At 46.0% G+C, this 18825-nt stretch overlaps 1 protein-coding gene across 1 annotated transcript; it reads left to right on the top strand.

The window, feature by feature from the left end:
* The first annotated feature begins 12458 nt into the window (after nucleotides 1–12458).
* LOC127580109 (galactosylceramide sulfotransferase-like) lies at nucleotides 12459–14476 on the top strand. Its single transcript, XM_052033322.1, has 2 exons — nucleotides 12459–12499; nucleotides 13348–14476. The coding sequence occupies exons 1-2, from the start codon at nucleotides 12459–12461 to the stop codon at nucleotides 14474–14476; spliced, it is 1170 nt and encodes a 389-aa protein (XP_051889282.1).
* Nucleotides 14477–18825: the final 4349 nt, after the last annotated feature.

Below are 18825 nucleotides of genomic sequence, written 5' to 3'. Positions count from 1 at the left end.
CTTCTTTGTTAGGAAGCACTTCAATTCACCTGTAAAAGCAAAGGGCACTTGGTTCAGTCTGACTATTCCAGATACAGATGGGAGGGAATTGATACATCTGAATGAATGTTACATCCTGATGAGGTTCAATAAAAAAAATTTCAACTGGGGCTTTATTACCTATTGCTGCCCATTCAGGGTCACAGTAACGTCTTTTAAAGCACATAAGTCAACATGATAATTCCACACTTCACTCAGTATGAATTTGGAATTGCCCGTCTTTGATCCCTGATGCCTGAGAAAAAGAGAAAGTTCTCGAGGTTATCAGCAATGACTTATTTTGGCAGGTGCTGCCTCAATCTTGATCTTACAAGCATTCAATGATTCGCATGTAGCCAATTTCTAATCATTGTACTTTCTTGATATTAATCAGTTGCCAGTGGACAACACAAAAGAAAGGGATGATGGTTCATGTCTGTAAGGAACCTGCATATAAAGTGAAGTGGTGCAAATGATTTCCTTGAATCTGTGATTCAGTGCTAGACAGTTTTTCATGACTTGTAATGAAGCAATATTAAACATGGCAGAAGTATCTCTCCAGCTCATCACAGATCTTCCCTTTTGTTCTCAACTACCCCCCACCTCAGCTTCCATGCTAAAACTTGTTTATCTGTGACTTCTAATGGAAGGTCAATAGCCCTGTTTTTCTCCCTCTGTATTTGCTTCCTGACCCAATGAGCTTCATCAGCATTTTCTGTTTCCATTGTAAGTGCAGTTCCCAGTTGTCTGAGTGCTTTTTTTTAAACCAATTTCACCAAATTCAATCTTGAAAATTTCACAGCAGGAAATGGAAACTGTAAAAACCTGCAGTAAAATTTTGGTAAAAGTGAATGATAATCTGTGGATAAATATTTAGGTTTAGGCCATTTTGCATCTGTTGGGAGTAAAAATATAAAATGCTGGAAGTACCCAGCAGGTTGGACGGCATCTGTGGAGAAAGAAACAGAGTTAATGTTTCAGGTTGGTGAAACTCTGTTTAGCCACAAATCTTGTTGAAAGGCATCACTGTGACCAGAATAGTGAGGAATAATTGAGAACAGCTATTTAGAGTCTAGTCACAGTGGTGTCTTTCAACAAGATTTGTGTTACTAAACACACAGAAAAAGACAATTACCCTGACAATCAGGAATCTTTCCACATGCTTAATTAGAAAGTTTGATTCTTTCTATAATGTGAGCTCTGAGATCCGCTATCTACTGTGCAAAATAATTTTCTTGACAAATGTAATTACTGACACAGTAAGGTACCTCCCTTCACAAATTGATTACAGTCTCAAAGGGACAGTGAAAGCCAATTATTGATATTCCGTCCATTAGAATTGACTCACCATTACTCCTTATAGACTCCTCTAACAGGATTGGCTGAGTGGAACGAGAATTGGAAATAAGTTCTGTTTATGCAAGGAATACCAGAATGTTTTATATTATAGTTTTTTTATTTCACTTTTTTAGTCTTTTGCAAAGAACAAGATTTATAATTTTGCACAGATAGCAATGTAGGAAGATTCTATTTGATGAGTTCAATGGATTATAAAGAGTTTCCATGTGCTGATAGCCTTAATGAATGTCAGTGAAGAATTCTGTGTGTGACAAGCCTTGTTCTTCTTAAAGAACTGTGGAAGAGAATTTTAAAATTTAAAGTATTTTTTCTGTATGTGTAAGATGCAGAATGGGTTATTGGTCCTGTTCAAGAATCGACTGATCATCTTAACACAATGCTAGTCTTTCAAACGGAAATGGCTGAGTTGTTCCCACCTAGAAGTACAGCGATCAACAGTCCAACAACAGCTAAAACCATGTAAACAGACCATTATAGTATGGACTATAAAATGGTTCAGCCACCTTGCAATAAAAGCGAAGGCAATTGCTATGAAAACAAACTTCCTCTACCCTACAGGAGTGGAATTTATAGGCAGATCAACAGATGTTGGCAAAAATGAGCCAGACGTAATTATTGTGATATTGCATTGTCGCAAATCACTGACGATAGATTATGAGTATAGATTTTAGCCCCTCTTGTCTGAGTGTAACATTCCAAAATCAACAACCTCTAGAATTTGTCTTGCACCTGCAATGATGTAAGTTGCTTCACAGTTGAGTTAGCAAATAAAATTTGATGCCAAGTTACAAAGACAGGGATAATAAGGTAAGCTTGATCAAAGAAGTAAATTTTAAGTACATGTTCGTGAAAGAGAGCAGGATAGAGAGGCAGAGAGGTTCAGGGAGGAATTCCAGAGCTTGGAGCCCTGATGGCTGATGGTACATCCTTCAGTGATGGAGCAGCTGCACTCAGGAGGCCAAAATGGTGAAAGCACTGGGGCTTGTAGGGCTGTGGGAGGAGTACTGAGGCCAAAGAAAACCAGGATTTTAAAATTGAGGCATGGCTTCACTGGGAGCCAATGCAGAAGGGCAAGAATTCCATCAGGATTGTTTAGAGATGGGGTGGTGGAAGGGTGTCATGACTAGGTCCCAGACCACCTCTGGTACAGCACTGAATAAGGATATGTAGAAACATTAGACTGAGGAGGAGCCTGATTCAGCCCTCAACCCTGCTCAGTCCTTTGGTTATAGAAAAGCAGCAAAAGTGCGGATGCTGGAAATCTAAAATTAAAGACAGTGCTGGAGAGACACAACATGTCAGGCAGCATCTGTGGGGATAGAAACAAAGTTAATGTTTCAGGCTGAGGATCTGTCTTCCGAACCTTTGGTTACTTCATGCCGACCTGGCGTTTATCCCGAGTGCTGTAACAGCATATTAACTTCTGTGTCTAAGCTCAATGTTTTCTCCTCATTCAAACTTGCACTAACATTGAGAGTGCAACTTAATACCGCTGTTTCTTCCACACTTTGTGTTGTGTTTGAAAGCTTGAACTAACACTTGACATTAACCAGATCTTCCTGTGTAGACTGAGTTGGGTCACAACCAAAGTACATTAAGTGAAGATGCCACCATACTATATGCTCATCTGAGCCATCATAATAGGCATTATATTTTGAAGTAGATAAATGTCCTGATCTGCTTCAAATGAGAAGAAAATTATAAAATCTACATAAATGAATATTGTGGCAGGAAACTGAAAATGTGAATATACAAATGTGCATACAAATTAGGAGCAGGAGTAGGCTTTCTCTCTTCAAACCTGCTCCTCCTTTTAATAAGATCATGGCTGATCTGATTGTAACCTCAAACTCCGAATTCCTGTCTACTTGTATAACCCTCCTCCTCCCTGCGTATTAAGCTTGTTGAAGAGCTGGTGTTTAAACTGCTTCTTAAAGGAGGAGAAAAGTGTTGAGGGGTTGTTGACAGATTAGGGCCTCCGCATCGTGTAATCATATAGTATGGAAACAGACTCTTCGGCCCATTCAAATCCATGCCAATCATCCGGCATCCATTTTACACATATCCCACGCTCATCCCATTTTATTATCCTGATATTCCCATCAACTCCCCACAGATCCTATCACCAAGCTAGGGTATTTATAATGATCAGTCAGCCTACTGACTTACATGTCTTTGGGGTGTGGGAGGAAACTGGAACACCTGAAGGAAACCCATGCGGTCACAGGGGGAACGTGCAATCTCCAAGCAGACAGCACCGGAGGTCAGGATTGAACCTGGATCTCTGGAGCTGTGAGGTAGGATCTCTGCCAGTTGCACCACTGTACTGTCCCAGCTGCCGAAGGTACAACTGCCAATGGGGAGCAATCAAAATGGAGGAATGTTCCATTCTTGATGTATTGACCCACTTTATTAATCTCACATCTGTTGCTCTGTATGGTTTAATGTTGATTAAAATGAAAAATCACAATAAAGAGTTAAAGGTGATTTTAGAAAAAGAGTGTACAATATAGAGTAGTCTCTAACCAACCCAAACCCTACTTCACAGGCCACATCTGGCTGGAACAGAGAGGCAGGGGTTTAAGATAGAGGAGAGAGTCCTTGGACACACATCCATCCTTCCAGACGAGATCGTGGGTTCAGTGAGGTGCAGACAGCACACCCCACTTACAGAGGGGTGAGATCACTTCAACTAGGGCTCTTAAAGTAGTCCCAGACCTGACAGACTGGAGCCAATAATGGGCAACTGGGTTACAGCAGGCTGGGGCTGGTGAGAATTAAACACACTTGTTTTTGATGCTTTCTCCTGGGGTAGAAAGGGAAGGAGTGCTGTTGTCTGGCCCACAAGGAGAGTCTGAAGGACTAGAGACCAGAGACCTAGATGATCCATCACACTCCCAAGCACAGGCTTTACAAATTCCACCCAATTGTCTGCCGAACTTAAGGGGTGATCATAGTGAGCAGAACCTCTGTAACATTCCTCCCACCACTATCAAATATTGGCTCCCACAACTCGGGGCAGCAGTCAAGCTTGGAACCTCGTGACCATGGGCATCAGGCAATGGGAGAACCTCAACACCAACCTCTGTTCCACTCCCTGTCTCAAATCAATGGCTCTGAATCCAAGTGATAATAATGGCAAACAATTGAGCTGTTTAATTTTAGGGAACAATTCTCTAATTCTGGCCCTCTGAAACAAAGTGCTAAATCCTCCCCCAAATTTATGTTTCCTGCCACAAGGAATGAAAGTGAAACATCTGGGGAATACAATGGGGTGAAACATCAGGGGAATACAGTGAGAGTGAAACATCTGGAGAATACAGTGGGAATAAAATATCTGGGGAATATGATGAGGTGAAACATCTGGGGAATACAGTGAGAATGAAACATCTGGGGAATACAATGAGGGTGAAACATCTGGGGAATACAGTGAGAGTGAAACTGCTGGAGAATACAGTGAGAGTGGAACATCTTGGGAATACAGTGAGACTAAAACATCTGGGGAACACAAGTAAACATCTGGGGAATACAGTGAGAGTGAAATATCTGGGGAATATAATGAGTGAAACATCTGGGAAATACAGTGTTAATGAAACATCTGGGGAATGCAGTGGGTGAAACACCTGGGGAACACAAGTAAACATCTGGGACATACAATAAGAATGAAACATCTAAGGAATACAGTGAGGGTGAAACATCTGGGGAATACAATGAGAGTGAAACATCTGGGGAGCACAGCAAGGATGAAATGGCTGGGGAGTGCAATGAGGACAAAATGGCTGAGGAACACAGAGTGAAACATCTGGAGAACAAGGTGAGAGTGAAATATGTAGGAACAGTGAGCCGCTGAAGGAAAACAGTGAAAATTGATGTCATTATAAAGGAACAAGGAGAAATTTTTTGTGATGTCTACTTCTTAATATTATTGTAATAAATTGGAAGTAGTTAGCAATACACGGCAACACGCATAGTGTGACATCAGTATGGAGCTCCACACTGACTGAGACACATCACTGTTGGTTAGGTTATAGCACGATGCGGAAGATGGACAGGTGATCGTTGCGGAAGATGAATATCACTTGTCCATCTCAGACAATTTTGACAGATAGCTGACAAGGGGAGGATGGCAAGGTGTTAGGAATATGAAGATATGTTGAACTTTGACTTGATGACAACAAAGAGAAAGCGGGGGGGGGTAGCAGAAGATCAGTAAAGGGTTAAGAATGTGTGAAATATGGAAGTTCTCTGTGCTGTGGGAAACAGCACCCCAGTCTTCTTCACGGGTCTGAATTGACATCTCACTTCACTTCCCCTGCTGTTCACCGTCATATTTCAATGTTCATACAAAACATCCAGGGTTGTGTTGTTTCTCATTCAAGCTGCCCGATACGTTATGTGTTGCCCTCGTATACAACAGGTGTGTTTTCTGGTTTGTGAGTGGCTTTATGAATGATTGGAAGCAAATCACTAGTTTGGAATTTTAATTAAAGCACAGAATCCAGAAACACAATATTTCACCGAAAATAGGCGAGAAACAAAAAAGACTCTTAAATCTTGTTTAACATTTTGCATTAAGACAAGCAAACTCACTTTTGAAGGTGATATAACAGTTCATGCTTAGCCAACATTGCTTTTAGTGAAACCTGAACCTATTATTTGCCTTTGGCCTTCCTTGTATTCTTCTACCAACACCACCGTATTAAAGACATACTGAGCTGAAAATTTAGCTTCAAAAGACTTGGAAGCCACTTACCTCTGTTGTTTGCCAGCTGTAATCCTTCGTCACTTTGATAGGGCACATTTTTTTCCTTGAACTGCCAGCTTCACTGCAGCAATTTTTTAACAAGTGAGACATCGCAGCTCTGATCCCCGAGAGGAAATTAAAATTTGAAGGGACCCTGTCTTCTGGGACAAGTGCAAACCTTCAGGCAGTCCTAGCTGTGGCTGCAAACTGAAGTCAGCACCTGAGCCTTGGGTGCATGGGTTTGAAACAAGAACTGATCTGGGAGACAATGAATTAAATCAGCCAGCAGCTCGCTCCCTCCGCTGCTTTCATCTCCAGTCTGTAAATGATCATAAAGAAAAGAGGGAGGGTACAAAGATGCAGGCAATTAAACGTTAAAAAGATGAGGAGGAAGGTGAGAGTCCACACAGTATCATAAATGAGGCTAAAAGCAATTTGCAGCCTGCATGCTGTCACCAAGGGACAAGTCAATCAAGCAAAGTGTGTTCTTGTTGGTTTAGCCCCTGAGCAAGAATCAGCAAATGTGAAGCAAACTGAAACTTCATAAATCAGAGAAGGCTGTCATCTCTGCCCATTATGGAACAATTGTGTCTTGACACTACTTTGCCTTTACGCTGCAAATCTCTGTCAAATTTATGAGAAATGATATCTCGTTTGGCATTGAGTATGTCTGCAAATTTGAAATTTAAATTATGTAAATGTGTTGGGGCAATCACGCGCAATGTGTAATTGATATTTAAATTGCAACGTCAGTATCGCAATTTATACATGTTTCACACATGTCCGGAGTCATGGTTTCATATTATGTGTGATTGTAATTTTCCAAAAAAGGGACAATTCACTCTGATTCAATGTGAAAAGCCACCCTGGATGGATTTGATCTCATTGGTGTAGAATGTAATTATATTTCTCGCTGCTGATATCAAAGAAAGCAGCCCACAAAGGTCTAACAATCTGCAAGGATTGCTGTCAGTTCCACAGGATCACTGGCGCCCAGCAGCCATGATGTCATTCAGCTGGCTGAACAGCCAATCACCTGCAGAATTTATCACATAGAGCAAAATAGGAAAGAAAATGCTTTTTTAATTAATGATTTTAAACGTTAGAAAGGGACAAAACAAAGACTGGAACATTCTCACAGTTTAATTGTAGAAGCTTAAATTTCATAAATAAAGTTCCCTAAAAATTATGTTTTAAAGTATAATTTATCTTGAAAAGTTAAAGTGGGGGAATTACAATTCACATATAAGATTAACATACAGGGCTAGAGAGTTTGTTAATGACTAATTGTGACTTCAAACACTATTTAAAAAGTCATTTAAGTTTTGTAATGAAATGTAAAATTCCCAGTGCATTTTATGGCAAGGCTAGAAGATGAGATCAAGTCAATTCAAATGAATTCCCTTGATTTGGCTGAAGAAGCCTGAAGACAGCAAAGTCAAAGTCAAGTTTATTGTCATCTGCACAAGTACATACTACATGCACAGGTGCAATGAAAAACTTACTTGCAGCAGCATCACGGGCACATAGCATCAGATAAGCAGGATTCACAAGAAAAACATAAATTATATATGATTTTTACAAGAAAGAACATAATTAGAACAAAAAAAACAAAGTGCAAAGTGGATATAGTGTTGCTGTACTGAGGTAGTGATTAGGGTTGTGCAGGTTGGTTCAAGAACCGAATGGTTGAAGGGAAGTAGCTGGTCCTGAACCTGGTGGTGTGGGACTTCAGGCTTCTGTACCTCCTGCCCGATGGGAGCTGTGAGAAGATGGCATGGCCCGGATGGTGGGGATCTTTGATGATAGATGTTGCCTTCTTGAGGCAGCGCCTCATATAGATACTTCTGATGGTGGGGAGAGATGTGCCCGTGATGTTTGGCTGAGTCCACTACTCTCTGCACTTTGTGATGGAAGCCTGAACCACAATAACATGATTTCTGCCTTAAAGTATATGGGCAAGGCAATCTAAAAGTTGCTGTTCTATTCATAGTGTAAAGACAGCAAAAGCTGATAGGTTTGTTGTTATTGTTACTGTTAGATCTGAGTCATAGAGACTTCAGCACACGGGGAGAGCTTACATCCCTCTCACACCCGTCTGATGTTCACAACAGAGCATTCTTCTCTAATTCAAATACCTTTTTTGAGAACTATGTGTCAGGTATTATTGAATTGCTTGTAAAGTACAATTCCAGTTATTATTCTATTTGCAAGAATCGCCATAAGATTTTCATTGCGTTAATCACCATATAATTCTGCTGACTGGGGAAATGTGCCATCCACTCAGAAGTTAATTTTCTACAGCGTTTTTTTTCAAGTTTGTTAATCTGCTTGATTAAATTAGTGATGTTTCTCCTCTATTCTTCACTGCTGGAAGGCAATGGTTTTGACTTGTGACGCCGGGTGGAAAGCAAGATCTCCAAAGTTCTTCAGAAAAATTCCTTTGAAATCATTTACAATTTATTTTGGATACAAAATTTTCAACAAGAATGGGAAATTGGTGCTTAAAAAAAGCCAATAGAATGTTGAAGATCATGCACAGCTGAAGATAGTTGAAAACACATCAAAGCATAAATTTTATTCCATAAAGTCATTTGGCTTTGAATGGTTTGCAACTAGCGAGTGAATGGGCTTCCCAGTGGAAAGCTATCTCTATAATGTAGCCAAACGTAGTTCCATCTCCAACCTAACATTCTCAATTTGGTGACACAAGAAATTCTGCAGATGTTGGATTCTGGAACAATACACAAAAAGTGCTGGAGGAACTCAGCAGGTCAGGCAGCATCTATGGAGGGAAATAAACTGTCGACGTTTCGGGCTGAGACCCTTCATCAGGACTGGAAAGGAAGCCAGAATAAGAAGGTGGGGGGAGGGGGAGGAGCACACGCAGGCAGGTGATAGGTGAGTTCAGGTGATAAGTGAGCCCAGGTGAGAGGGGGAAGGTAGGAGGGTAGGGGAGGGGGAGAAGATGTAATAAGCTGAGAAGTGATGGGTAGAAGAGGTAAAGGGCTGAAGAAGAAGGAATCCGGTAGGAGGGGGCAGTGGACCATGGAATAAAGGACAGAGGAGGGGAGGAGAGGAGATGGGCAGGTCATCAAGGTGGGGGAAGGGAGCCACAGGAATAAGGGAAGACAAAGGAGTGGGAGAGGAGAAAGAATAAGAAGGGCTGGGGCAAATGGGGGCTAGAGAAATCAATGTTGAGGCCATCAGGTTGGAGATTTGCTAATGGTATTGGTTTATTATTGTCACAGGTACCAAGATACAGTGAAAGAATTTTGCTGGCGTGCCATCCAGATAGGTCATGCCGTACATTTACGGCCTTAGGGATAAGTTGAAAGAGTAAAGGTGGTTGTGTTGGGTTTAGTGAAGTATCCATGTGGAAGGAATAAGCGAGGAGTGTTTGAAGGCTCTGGGTCTGTACACGGTGGAGATCAGGGGGGTGGAATCCCATCGAAACCTTCCGGATACTGAAAGGCCTGGATCGAGTGGACATGGAGAGGATGTTTCCATCAGCTGGCGAGTCTGGGATCCGAGGGCACAGCCTCAGAATAAAGTCCCTTTAAAACTGAGATGAGGAGGAATTTCTTCAGCCAGAGAGTGGTGAATCTGTGGCATTCATCGCCACATAGGGCTGTGGAGGCCAAGTCATTGGGTGTATTTAAGGCAGAGATTGATAGGTTCTTAATTGGTAAGGGGGTTAAGGGTTACAGGGAGAATGGGATTGAAAAAAATCAGCCATGATTGAATGGCAGAGCAGACTCGATGGGCTGAATGGCCTAACTCTGCTCCTATGTCTAATGGTCATGGCTCACATCTGGTGGGATCTGCAAAATGCTCGTAGGTGGAGAAATCTTCAATGAACTGCAGCAGTAAGATCTCAATGTATAAAAGCAGTTGTTGATCTCATGCAGGGAACTTCAGAAGGGTTAGATTCAGATAGGAAGTAGCTGTTAAAAAGACATATGGGAACACATCAACAGGAATATCTCAGTTTGGAAAAGAACGTATCCGGAATGGAGAAGTAGTGGCCTGAATCGTGCTGGTAGATCTCAGGCAGTACCGGAGAGATCTGCCAGTTTATACCACTTGTAGCTAAGCTCCTCTCAGTGCACATGGCTTGCTGACTCACCAGCAGTGGAGCAATGGTGTGCTGTAGAGAGGACTGGTATCGCAGCAATGAGCTTATTGCATCTTGTACAGTAAAACTCCGATAGTTTGCAGTCCGACCATTCCGAAATCCTGATGGTTCAACAGCCAGCTCAACAAGTTTGCAGAGAGTAGTGGACACTGCCCAACACATCATGGGCACAGCCTTTCCCACCATCAGTGGTATCTACAGGAGGTGCTGCCTCAAGAAGGCAACATCCATCATCAAAGATCCGCACCATCCGGGCAATGTCATCTCTTCTCAGTTAGAGGGGTGGAGTGGGGAGGGGGTGGGACAGGGGGTGGGGGAGAGAGAGAGAGGGCGAGGAGAGGGAGAGGGAGAGAGAGAGAGAGAGAGAGGGGGAGAGAGAGGGGGGGGGGGAGAGACAGAGAGAGAGAGATGGAGATGGAGATGCCTCCCTGTCTCTGTGGCCCTCTCCCTCTCCTACACCCCTCTCTGTCTGTAACCCCCTGGCAACTAGACCACTCCCTGTCTCTGTAATCCCCTCCAACTCCTACAGCACACCTGTCTCTGTAACACCTCTGGCTCCGACACCCCTCCCTGTCTCTGTAACCCCCTCTGACCCCTACAACCCTCCCTCTCTGTGTAACCCCCTCTGACCCTTACACTCCTCCCTGTCTGTAACCCCCTCTGGCCACTGCACACCTATCTGTCTCCATTACCCCTCCCTCCCACACCCTTCCCTGTCTGTAACCCCACTCCTGCCCCTACACCTAACCCCTACCCCCTCTCTGTCTCTGTAACCCCCACTAAACCCTACACCTCTCCCTGTTCTGTAACTCCTCCGACCCCTACACCCCTCCCTGTCCTGTTACCCCCTCGGACACCTACACCCCTCCCTGTCTCTATAATTCCCTCACTGCTACCTCCCTCCCTGTCCCTGTAACCCCCTCCGACCCCTGTAGCCCTCCCTCTGTCCCACCCGACCCCTACACCCCTCTCCGTCTCTGTAACCCCCTCCGACCCCTACACCCCCTCCCTCTCTGTAACCCCCACTGACCCCACCCCCTCACCCTCTGTAACCCCCTCCGACCCCTACACCCCTCCCTGTCTCTGTAACCCCCTCCGACCCCTACACCCCTCCCCGTCTCTGTAACCCCCTCTGACTCCATCCCCTCCCTCTCTGTAACCCCCACTGACCCCACCCCCTCACCCTCTGTAACCCCCTCCGACCCCTACACCCCTCCCCGTCTCTGTAACCCCCTCCGACCCCTACACCCCTCCCCGTCTCTGTAACCCCCTCTGACTCCATCCCCTCCCTCTCTGTAACCCCCACTGACCCCACCCCCTCACCCTCTGTAACCCCCTCCGACCCCTACACCCCTCCCCGTCTCTGTAACCCCCTCTGACCCCTACACCCCTCCCCGTCTCTGTAACCCCCTCCGACCCCTACACCCCTCCCCGTCTCTGTAACCCCCTCCGACCCCTACACCCCTCCCCGTCTCTGTAACCCCCTCCGACCCCTACACCCCTCCCCGTCTCTGTAATGACCTCTGACCCCAAGTTGCTCCGCCCTACCCACAATCCCCTGCTCTGGCTGTATTTCGGGCTCGGATCATTGCAGGTGGGACCTCCGTCCCTTCCCAGAGCCCCGATCTGACTCTTCCCAAAATCCGGACCACCTCAAAAGGTTTGGACTGGTTTCCCGAGGCTTCCGTGGGATCCCTCCAATCCAGCTCCTCTCGAAACACTCCCTCTGGTCCGATTCCCTCCGAATCCCCTCCCTCCCATCCAAATTCTTCCCGAAATCCCTGCCTGCAGTGCAATTCCTCCCCAATTCCCACCCTCCACTCCGATTCTTCCCAAAATCCATCCCTGCAATCCAACTCTTCTCAAAATCCCCGCGTTTAATCTGACCCTCCAGTCTGATTCCTCCCGAATTCCCTCCGTCCGACCTAAATTCTTCCTGAAATTCCTCCCCCTGATCCGGCTCTTCCTGAAATCCCTCCCTGTGATCTGACTCTCTCGAAATCCCCCCTCCACTCTGAAAATTCCCAAAATTTGGACAGGGCCACAAATTGATGTCAGGGTAGCTTTCCTGAGGTGCTTTTCCAATGTTATTCCGGGTTTACCATGTGCTTCCCTTCCAGGGAGAGGATGCATTTCTGGGAATATTTCCTACGGAGCTGGAAGCAAATGCACCGAGGGTTACTGATGGCTGTAGTCGCGATGTCCCTGTTTATCATCCTGTACACAGTCTACAACACGCAGTGAGTGTGGGGGGAGTTACAGAACAGGGAGGGTTATAGAGGCTGGAGGGGGTTACAGAGACCGGGAGGGGTGTAGGTGTCGGAGGGGGTTACAGAGACGAGGAGGAGGGTAGGGGCTGGAGGGGGTTACAGAGACAGGGAGGGGTGTAGGGCCCGGAGGGAGTTACAGAGTCAGGGAGGGGTGTAGGGGTCAGAGGGGGTTACAGAGACAAGGAGAGGTGTAGGGGCTAGAGGGGGGGTTACAGAACGGGGAAGGGTGTAGGGGCCGTAGGGAGTTACAGAGCAGGTAGAGCTGTAGTGGTCGGAGGGGGTTACAGAGACGGGGAGGGGTGTAGGGGCAGGAGGGGATTAGGAAGGAGTGTAGGGGCTGAAGGGGGTTATAAAACAGGGAGGGGTGTAGGGGCCAGAGCGGGTTAGAGAGGATTCCGTTCCCTACTAATGGCCTCTCTCTCTCCCCCTCTCTCCCCCTCTCTCCCCCCTCTCTCCCCCTCTCTCCCCTCTCTCTCTCCTCCCGTTCCCCCTCTCTGCTCTCTCCCCCTCTCCCCCTCTCCCCTTCCCCTCTCTCCCCCTCTCTCTCCCCACCTCTCCCCCTCTCCGCCCTCCCCCCACTCCCTCTCTCCCCATCTCCTCCACTGCTCCCCTCTGGTCCTCTCCCCCTTCTGACCCCCCCCTCCCCCTTTCACCCCTCTCCACCCTCTCTCTCCCCTTTTCTCTCCCCCCCTTACCTCCTCTCTCTCCACCTCCCTCTCTCTCTCACCACTCTCTTTTCCCTCCTCTCTCCCCTCTCTCACCCTCCCACTCTCCCCCTCCCTGCTCCCCTTCTCTCCCTCCCTCCCTCCCTCCCACAGGTCCCCCTCTCCAATCCTGTGCGCCCGCCCTGGCCCCCCTGCCCCCTCTGGGACCCCCAGCCCCTGCTCCCCTCGCTGGGACCTCCTCTTCCTCAAGACCCACAAGACAGGCAGCAGCACCGTGCTCAATGTCCTGTTCCGCTTCGCCGAGCGGCAGGGACTGAGTGTCGCACTGCCCGCCGGCGGACGGCACGACTTCGCCTACCCCGCTCCCTTCTCCCGCCGCGCCATCTCCAGCTTCACCCTGGACTCCTGCTTCAACGTGGTGGCCAGCCACATGCGCTTTGAGCCTGGCGAAGTGGGCCGCCTCCTGCCCCTCGAGCGGGCCTACTTCACCGTCCTCCGCCACCCTGCCCGCCTCTTCGAGTCCAGCTTCCGCTACTTTGGGCCCAGCGTCCCCCTGACCTGGGCCATCCCAGGACCGGACAAGATGGCCGCCTTCCTCCGCCACCCTTGGGCCTACTACAGGCCTGAGGCCTACAATGCCCACTACCTGCGCAACCTCCAGTTCTTCGACCTGGGCTACGACAAGGACATGGATCCCAGTCACCCGGCGCTGCCCGGGATTTTCCGGGCCCTGGAAGAGCGCTTCCCACTGGTGATGTTGACCGAGTACTTTGACGAGTCCATGGTGCTGCTCAAGGAGTTCCTGTGCTGGAAGTTGGACGACATCGTCTACTTCCCCCTCAACGCGCGGGAGCCCAGCGACAGGCCCGCCCTGGACCCGGATTTAGAGGACTTGGCCCTGTCCTGGAACAGGCTGGACTCCCTCCTCTACGCCCACTTCAACCGCACCTTCTGGCGCAAGGTGGAAGCGTTCGGGCGCCGGCGGATGACGTGGGAGGTCACTGAGTTGCGCTGGGCCAACGGCAAGATGGCGGAGGCGTGCCTGGAGGGAGGGGGGCCAGTGAGGGCCGGGCTGGTGAGGGAGGCCTCTCTCAGGCCCTGGCAGCCAGCCGGAGGTGGGGGAAACATCCTGGGCTACAATCTCAGGCCCGATGTCGAGGACGCACACCGTGACCTCTGTATGGCCATGCTGACCCCCGAAATGCAGTACATGTCCAGGATGGGTGCCAACCTGTGGCGGGTCAAGGCCTGGTCTGCCCTGCGTGGGATACTGGGATTGTAGGGCGTGTGGGTGGTGGTGTGTGACGATACTGAGTGTACCCGTCCTAGAGGCCTAAACTTAAATCAAGACCTTAAGTCTTGTAGGTTATAAGTGTCTACTGATACCCTCACTTTAGGGAGATTATACTGCACCAATTTATATTCCAAAGTCTAATTTACTTAACTACTTCTGTCTCTTTTCCAAAGGGGTTTAGCTGTCAATAATCACTGTTTCTAGTGGTGAGTCCCCTCCTGACCAAGGAGGACACACTTCCAGCAAACGAAGCAGATTAAACAGTTTTGTTGTTTTAAATGGAGCATGTTTTATTTTAAGGGGTAAATTCGAACAGAGGTTATAATTCCACAAAGGGTTTCCAAAACAATTCCTACAAAGCAGAAAAATGTACCAATGAGTTGCAGACGAACAAGTAAAGAAGGTTCTGGGTTGGTTCTTGGACCAAGTTGATTCCAGATCTTCACTTCTGGTACTCCTAACAACCCTTACTGCCTTCTAATATTTTTTAACCAGTCATCTCGGAACAACCTCATCGGAAGCGACATTTCAGAACCGCATTGACCGAGTGAAATGGATGGAACATCTTGACTAGATCAACGTGGACAATCTTCCTTCTCCTGATGAGGTTACAGTCTTAGTTATGTCAATGTGGACGATGGTGTTTCTCATGATCAGGTCAAGAGGAGGGGCAGAGAGTACTAGTTAGAGATTTAAACTATTTGACAATAAGCATCTTGGACCTTGGACACTTTCTTCTGCTGTACTCAAAAGCTGAGGTTAACAATAAGCATCGTTGGCCCGGACAGTGAATGTCCATCGCACCCCATCTTGCTACGCAAAGATTTCAAGCCCTGTTAGTCCTTGCTGAAACAAGTTTCAAGATCAGTCTCCTGCCAGGATTCCTCCTGGGAGCAGACTCTCTCCAATTGTTCCAGTCGGCTACTGGTACTAGAGGAGGTGTCCTTTGATCAGATGCTCAAGGGGTTCATTGAGTAGCTCCTGATAGAAGGGTTTCTGAGTGGTCATAAATTGTCTGAGCATTCACTGCCTTAATCTCAGCTGCACACATCTCTCACATTTTAGAGGATTTTTGATTGTTATTTATTTAATAAGCGTGTGACAACAACGCAGAAGTTTTCATTTAATGAGTCCATTTTAGTCCATCTTTAATGGTTCATCTTCATAAACAGTTCTTGCTTGTTCAAACTTTGAAATAATTCAAGTTTTGGTCAAAGTCTTTGTGTACCATTACTTCATCTTGTCAGCTGCTGAGGTCTTACATTAAGATGAAGGTCATCCATTCCTTTTCACGGGATCCTTACATAAGATTCATTGTTTGAACTTTTGAAAATATTTCCTGTAAGCAAAGCCACTGATTCTTGTTTCGTTAGGTTTGTGTATCACTGTCCTCTTCTGCCTAAAGCTTGGTAACTTTAAGTTTGAGTTGAAGAGAATCAAAACCCATTAGTTACATGACTCGGCAGTATAAGTCTGAGGTAAAATGATGACAAAGGTAGGTATAGTCCTCCTGTTGAGGATTCTGGTTGGACGTTCCATTCCGGGTGACCAGAATAAGGCTTCAGAATGTGTGGGTTGTTTAAGTTCTTCCCATCAGAGTGAAAACCCAAGTGAATGCTGTGTTGGAGCATCCTGATACCAACCAGACCATTCACACAAGTTTCTTCCCTTTTGGTGATTCCCGATCCTGGATATAGATGTCCAATTCTCCCGACTTTTACCTTGTTCGGGATTGGGCCTGATTTGGAGGAAGTGATCCATCTTCATAACTTTCCTATTTCTCTAGAAAACTTTATCTGAGCCAGGGCTACCCAATCTGTTCAGTCAGACAGTGTGATTTTGGCGAGGACATTTTGACTGAATCATCTGTTTTCACTCATGCCAAGCCGAAGTCAAAGTCGAGTTTATTGTCACATGCACAAGTCCATGTGTGCACAGGGGCAATGAAAAACTTACTTGCAGCAGCATCACAGGCACATAACATCAGATAAGCAGTGTTCACAAGAAAAATATAAACATAAATTATACACAATTTTTACAAGAAAGAACACAATTAGAACACAAAAAACTAAATCCATTGCAGTGCAAAATGGTCATAATGTTGCTGTATTGAGGTAATGATCAGGGTTGTGCAGATTGGTTCAAGAACTGAATGGTTGAAGGGAAGTAGCTGTTCTTGAACCACATGGTGTGGGACTTCAGTCTTCTGTACCTCCTGCCTGATGGTAGCTTCGAGAAGATGGCATGGCCCAGATGGGATCTTTGATGATAGGTGTTGCCTTCTTAAGGCAGCGGACCCTCTGGATACTACCAATGGTGGGGAGGGATGTGCCCACAATGTATTGGGCTGAGTCCACTACTCACTACAGCCTCTTGCATTCCTGTACATTTGAATTGCCATATCAGGCCATGGTGCAGCCAGTCAGGATACTTTCAACAGTACAACTGGGAAAGTTTGTTAGAGTGTTTGGTGACATGCTGAACCTCCTTAACCTTCTAAGAAAGTAAAGGTAAAATGTGGTCCATTGATGCCTCTCAGGGAAGACGAAGTGATAAGGGCATTAAGAACAGTTTCCTGCAGAAAATATTGTCATAGGGTGATAGAACACGGAACCAGGCCCTTTGGCCCACTCAGAGCACCCAGGGGAAACCCACACAGTCACAGGGAGAATGTGCAAACTCCACACAGAGAGTGCCGGAGACCAGGATTGAACCCAGGATGATAGAGCTGTGGGGAACCAGCTCTACTTGTTCCACCATTGTGTCGCCCTTTGCTTCTGAGGTTCAAGATCACACGGGACAGTGGCAAAAAAGGAGCTGTCACATTGAACTTCCACACATCAGGGGCAGCAATAATTGACAATTTTGCTTAAAGAATTGGTCGTCACATTGACGACTTTGTCTCAATTCACATGAGTCTTCCCAGAATTAGCTCCAGTGGGACACAACAGCTGAAACTCAGAAATGAAAACAAATGATCAGCTTTTCAGAACTGCTTAAGACAGCAACTCATTGTTATGATTTATGACAGAATAAATGACTTCAAACATTTATATTTTTTAAACTGGAATGACTGAAACCATTTGGAAGCAAATTGATTTAAGAACAGCACAACGTAATGAGAGCAAGCCTTTGGGCTAAAGCAAAACAGTTTAAACAATCTTTTTGTTTCTGGTGACCAAGCAGTTTATTTGGTTTGATGTTGTCCTCTACTCTGTTAGTAACAAATACATGAGTCACTTCAACAGGCTAACATTTTCTTCCTCTTTGAGCTAATAGATTGAACACTTCTCTGGAGAATAGTTAAATAATTGTGCATTGCATTTTGCACTTTCATTCCTACAGGATTTTATGATAGGGTGCTAAAAAAAGGTAAAATCGTGAGCCATCCTACTCATTGATTCAGTTAGAAGTCACAGTATCCCCGGTGGAACCTCACCCAGAATATGGGGTCCCCATTTTAGAAATCATCTCAAATTCAGGGAGATTTTCCATAATTTTTCTGCCTAGATTAGAGAGCATGTGTTATAAGGAGAGGTTGGACAATCTTGGGTTGTTTTCTCTGGAGCGGTAGAGGGAGAGGAGACCTGATAGAAGCTTATGAGAGGCATAGGTAGACATCCGGTATCGTTTTCCCAGGGTCAAAATGTCTAATATTAGAGGGCATGCATTTAAGGTGAGGGGTAAGTTCAAAGGAGGTGGGCAGGGCAGGGTTTTTACACAGAGAGCGGTGGGTACCTGGAATGTGCTGCCAGTGGAGGCAAGTATGATAGAGGCATTTAACAGGCTCTTAGATAGGCACATGAATGTGCAGAGAATGGCAGGATATGGTGTAGGCAGAAGGAACTAGTTTGGTTATGCATTTAATTGCTAGTTTAATTAGTTTGGCACAACATTGTGGATTGAACTCCATCTGCCATTTCTCAGCCCACTTCACCAACATATCGATACCACCCTGTAGTCTAAGACTACTCTCTACACTAACAACAATTCCACCAATCTCCGTGTCATTTGCAGACTTAGTGATCATGCCTCCCACATCCATGTCCGAATCATTCACATATATTACAATCTGCTAGGGTCCCAGCACAGATCCCTTGAGTCACAGGCACTCAATCACAAAAACAACCCTCTACCATCACCCTCTGTCTCCTATAACCAAACCAATTTTGGATGCAATTTGCCAACTTGTCCTGGATCCCATGGGCCCTTACCTGTTGAACCAGTCTCCCATGTGGGACCTGTTCAAAGACTTTACTGAAGTCCATGTAAACCATATCTAATGCACTGTCCTCATCAATACACTTTGTTACCTCTTCAAAACATTCAGTCAGGTT

This window comes from Pristis pectinata, chromosome 18 (genome assembly GCF_009764475.1).
Source record: "Pristis pectinata isolate sPriPec2 chromosome 18, sPriPec2.1.pri, whole genome shotgun sequence".
Taxonomy (NCBI): Eukaryota; Metazoa; Chordata; class Chondrichthyes; order Rhinopristiformes; family Pristidae; genus Pristis; species Pristis pectinata.
Note: the sequence above shows the minus strand (reverse complement) of the source record. Positions and strands in the feature narration are given on the sequence as shown.

Coding starts and splice junctions, on each gene's coding strand:
- LOC127580109 (XM_052033322.1), top strand. CDS start 12,459: ATGTCCCTGTTTATCATCCTGTACACAGTCTACAACACGCA. Junction 12,500..13,347: donor TACACAGTCTACAACACGCA/GTGAGTGTGGGG, acceptor TCCCTCCCACAG/GTCCCCCTCTCCAATCCTGT.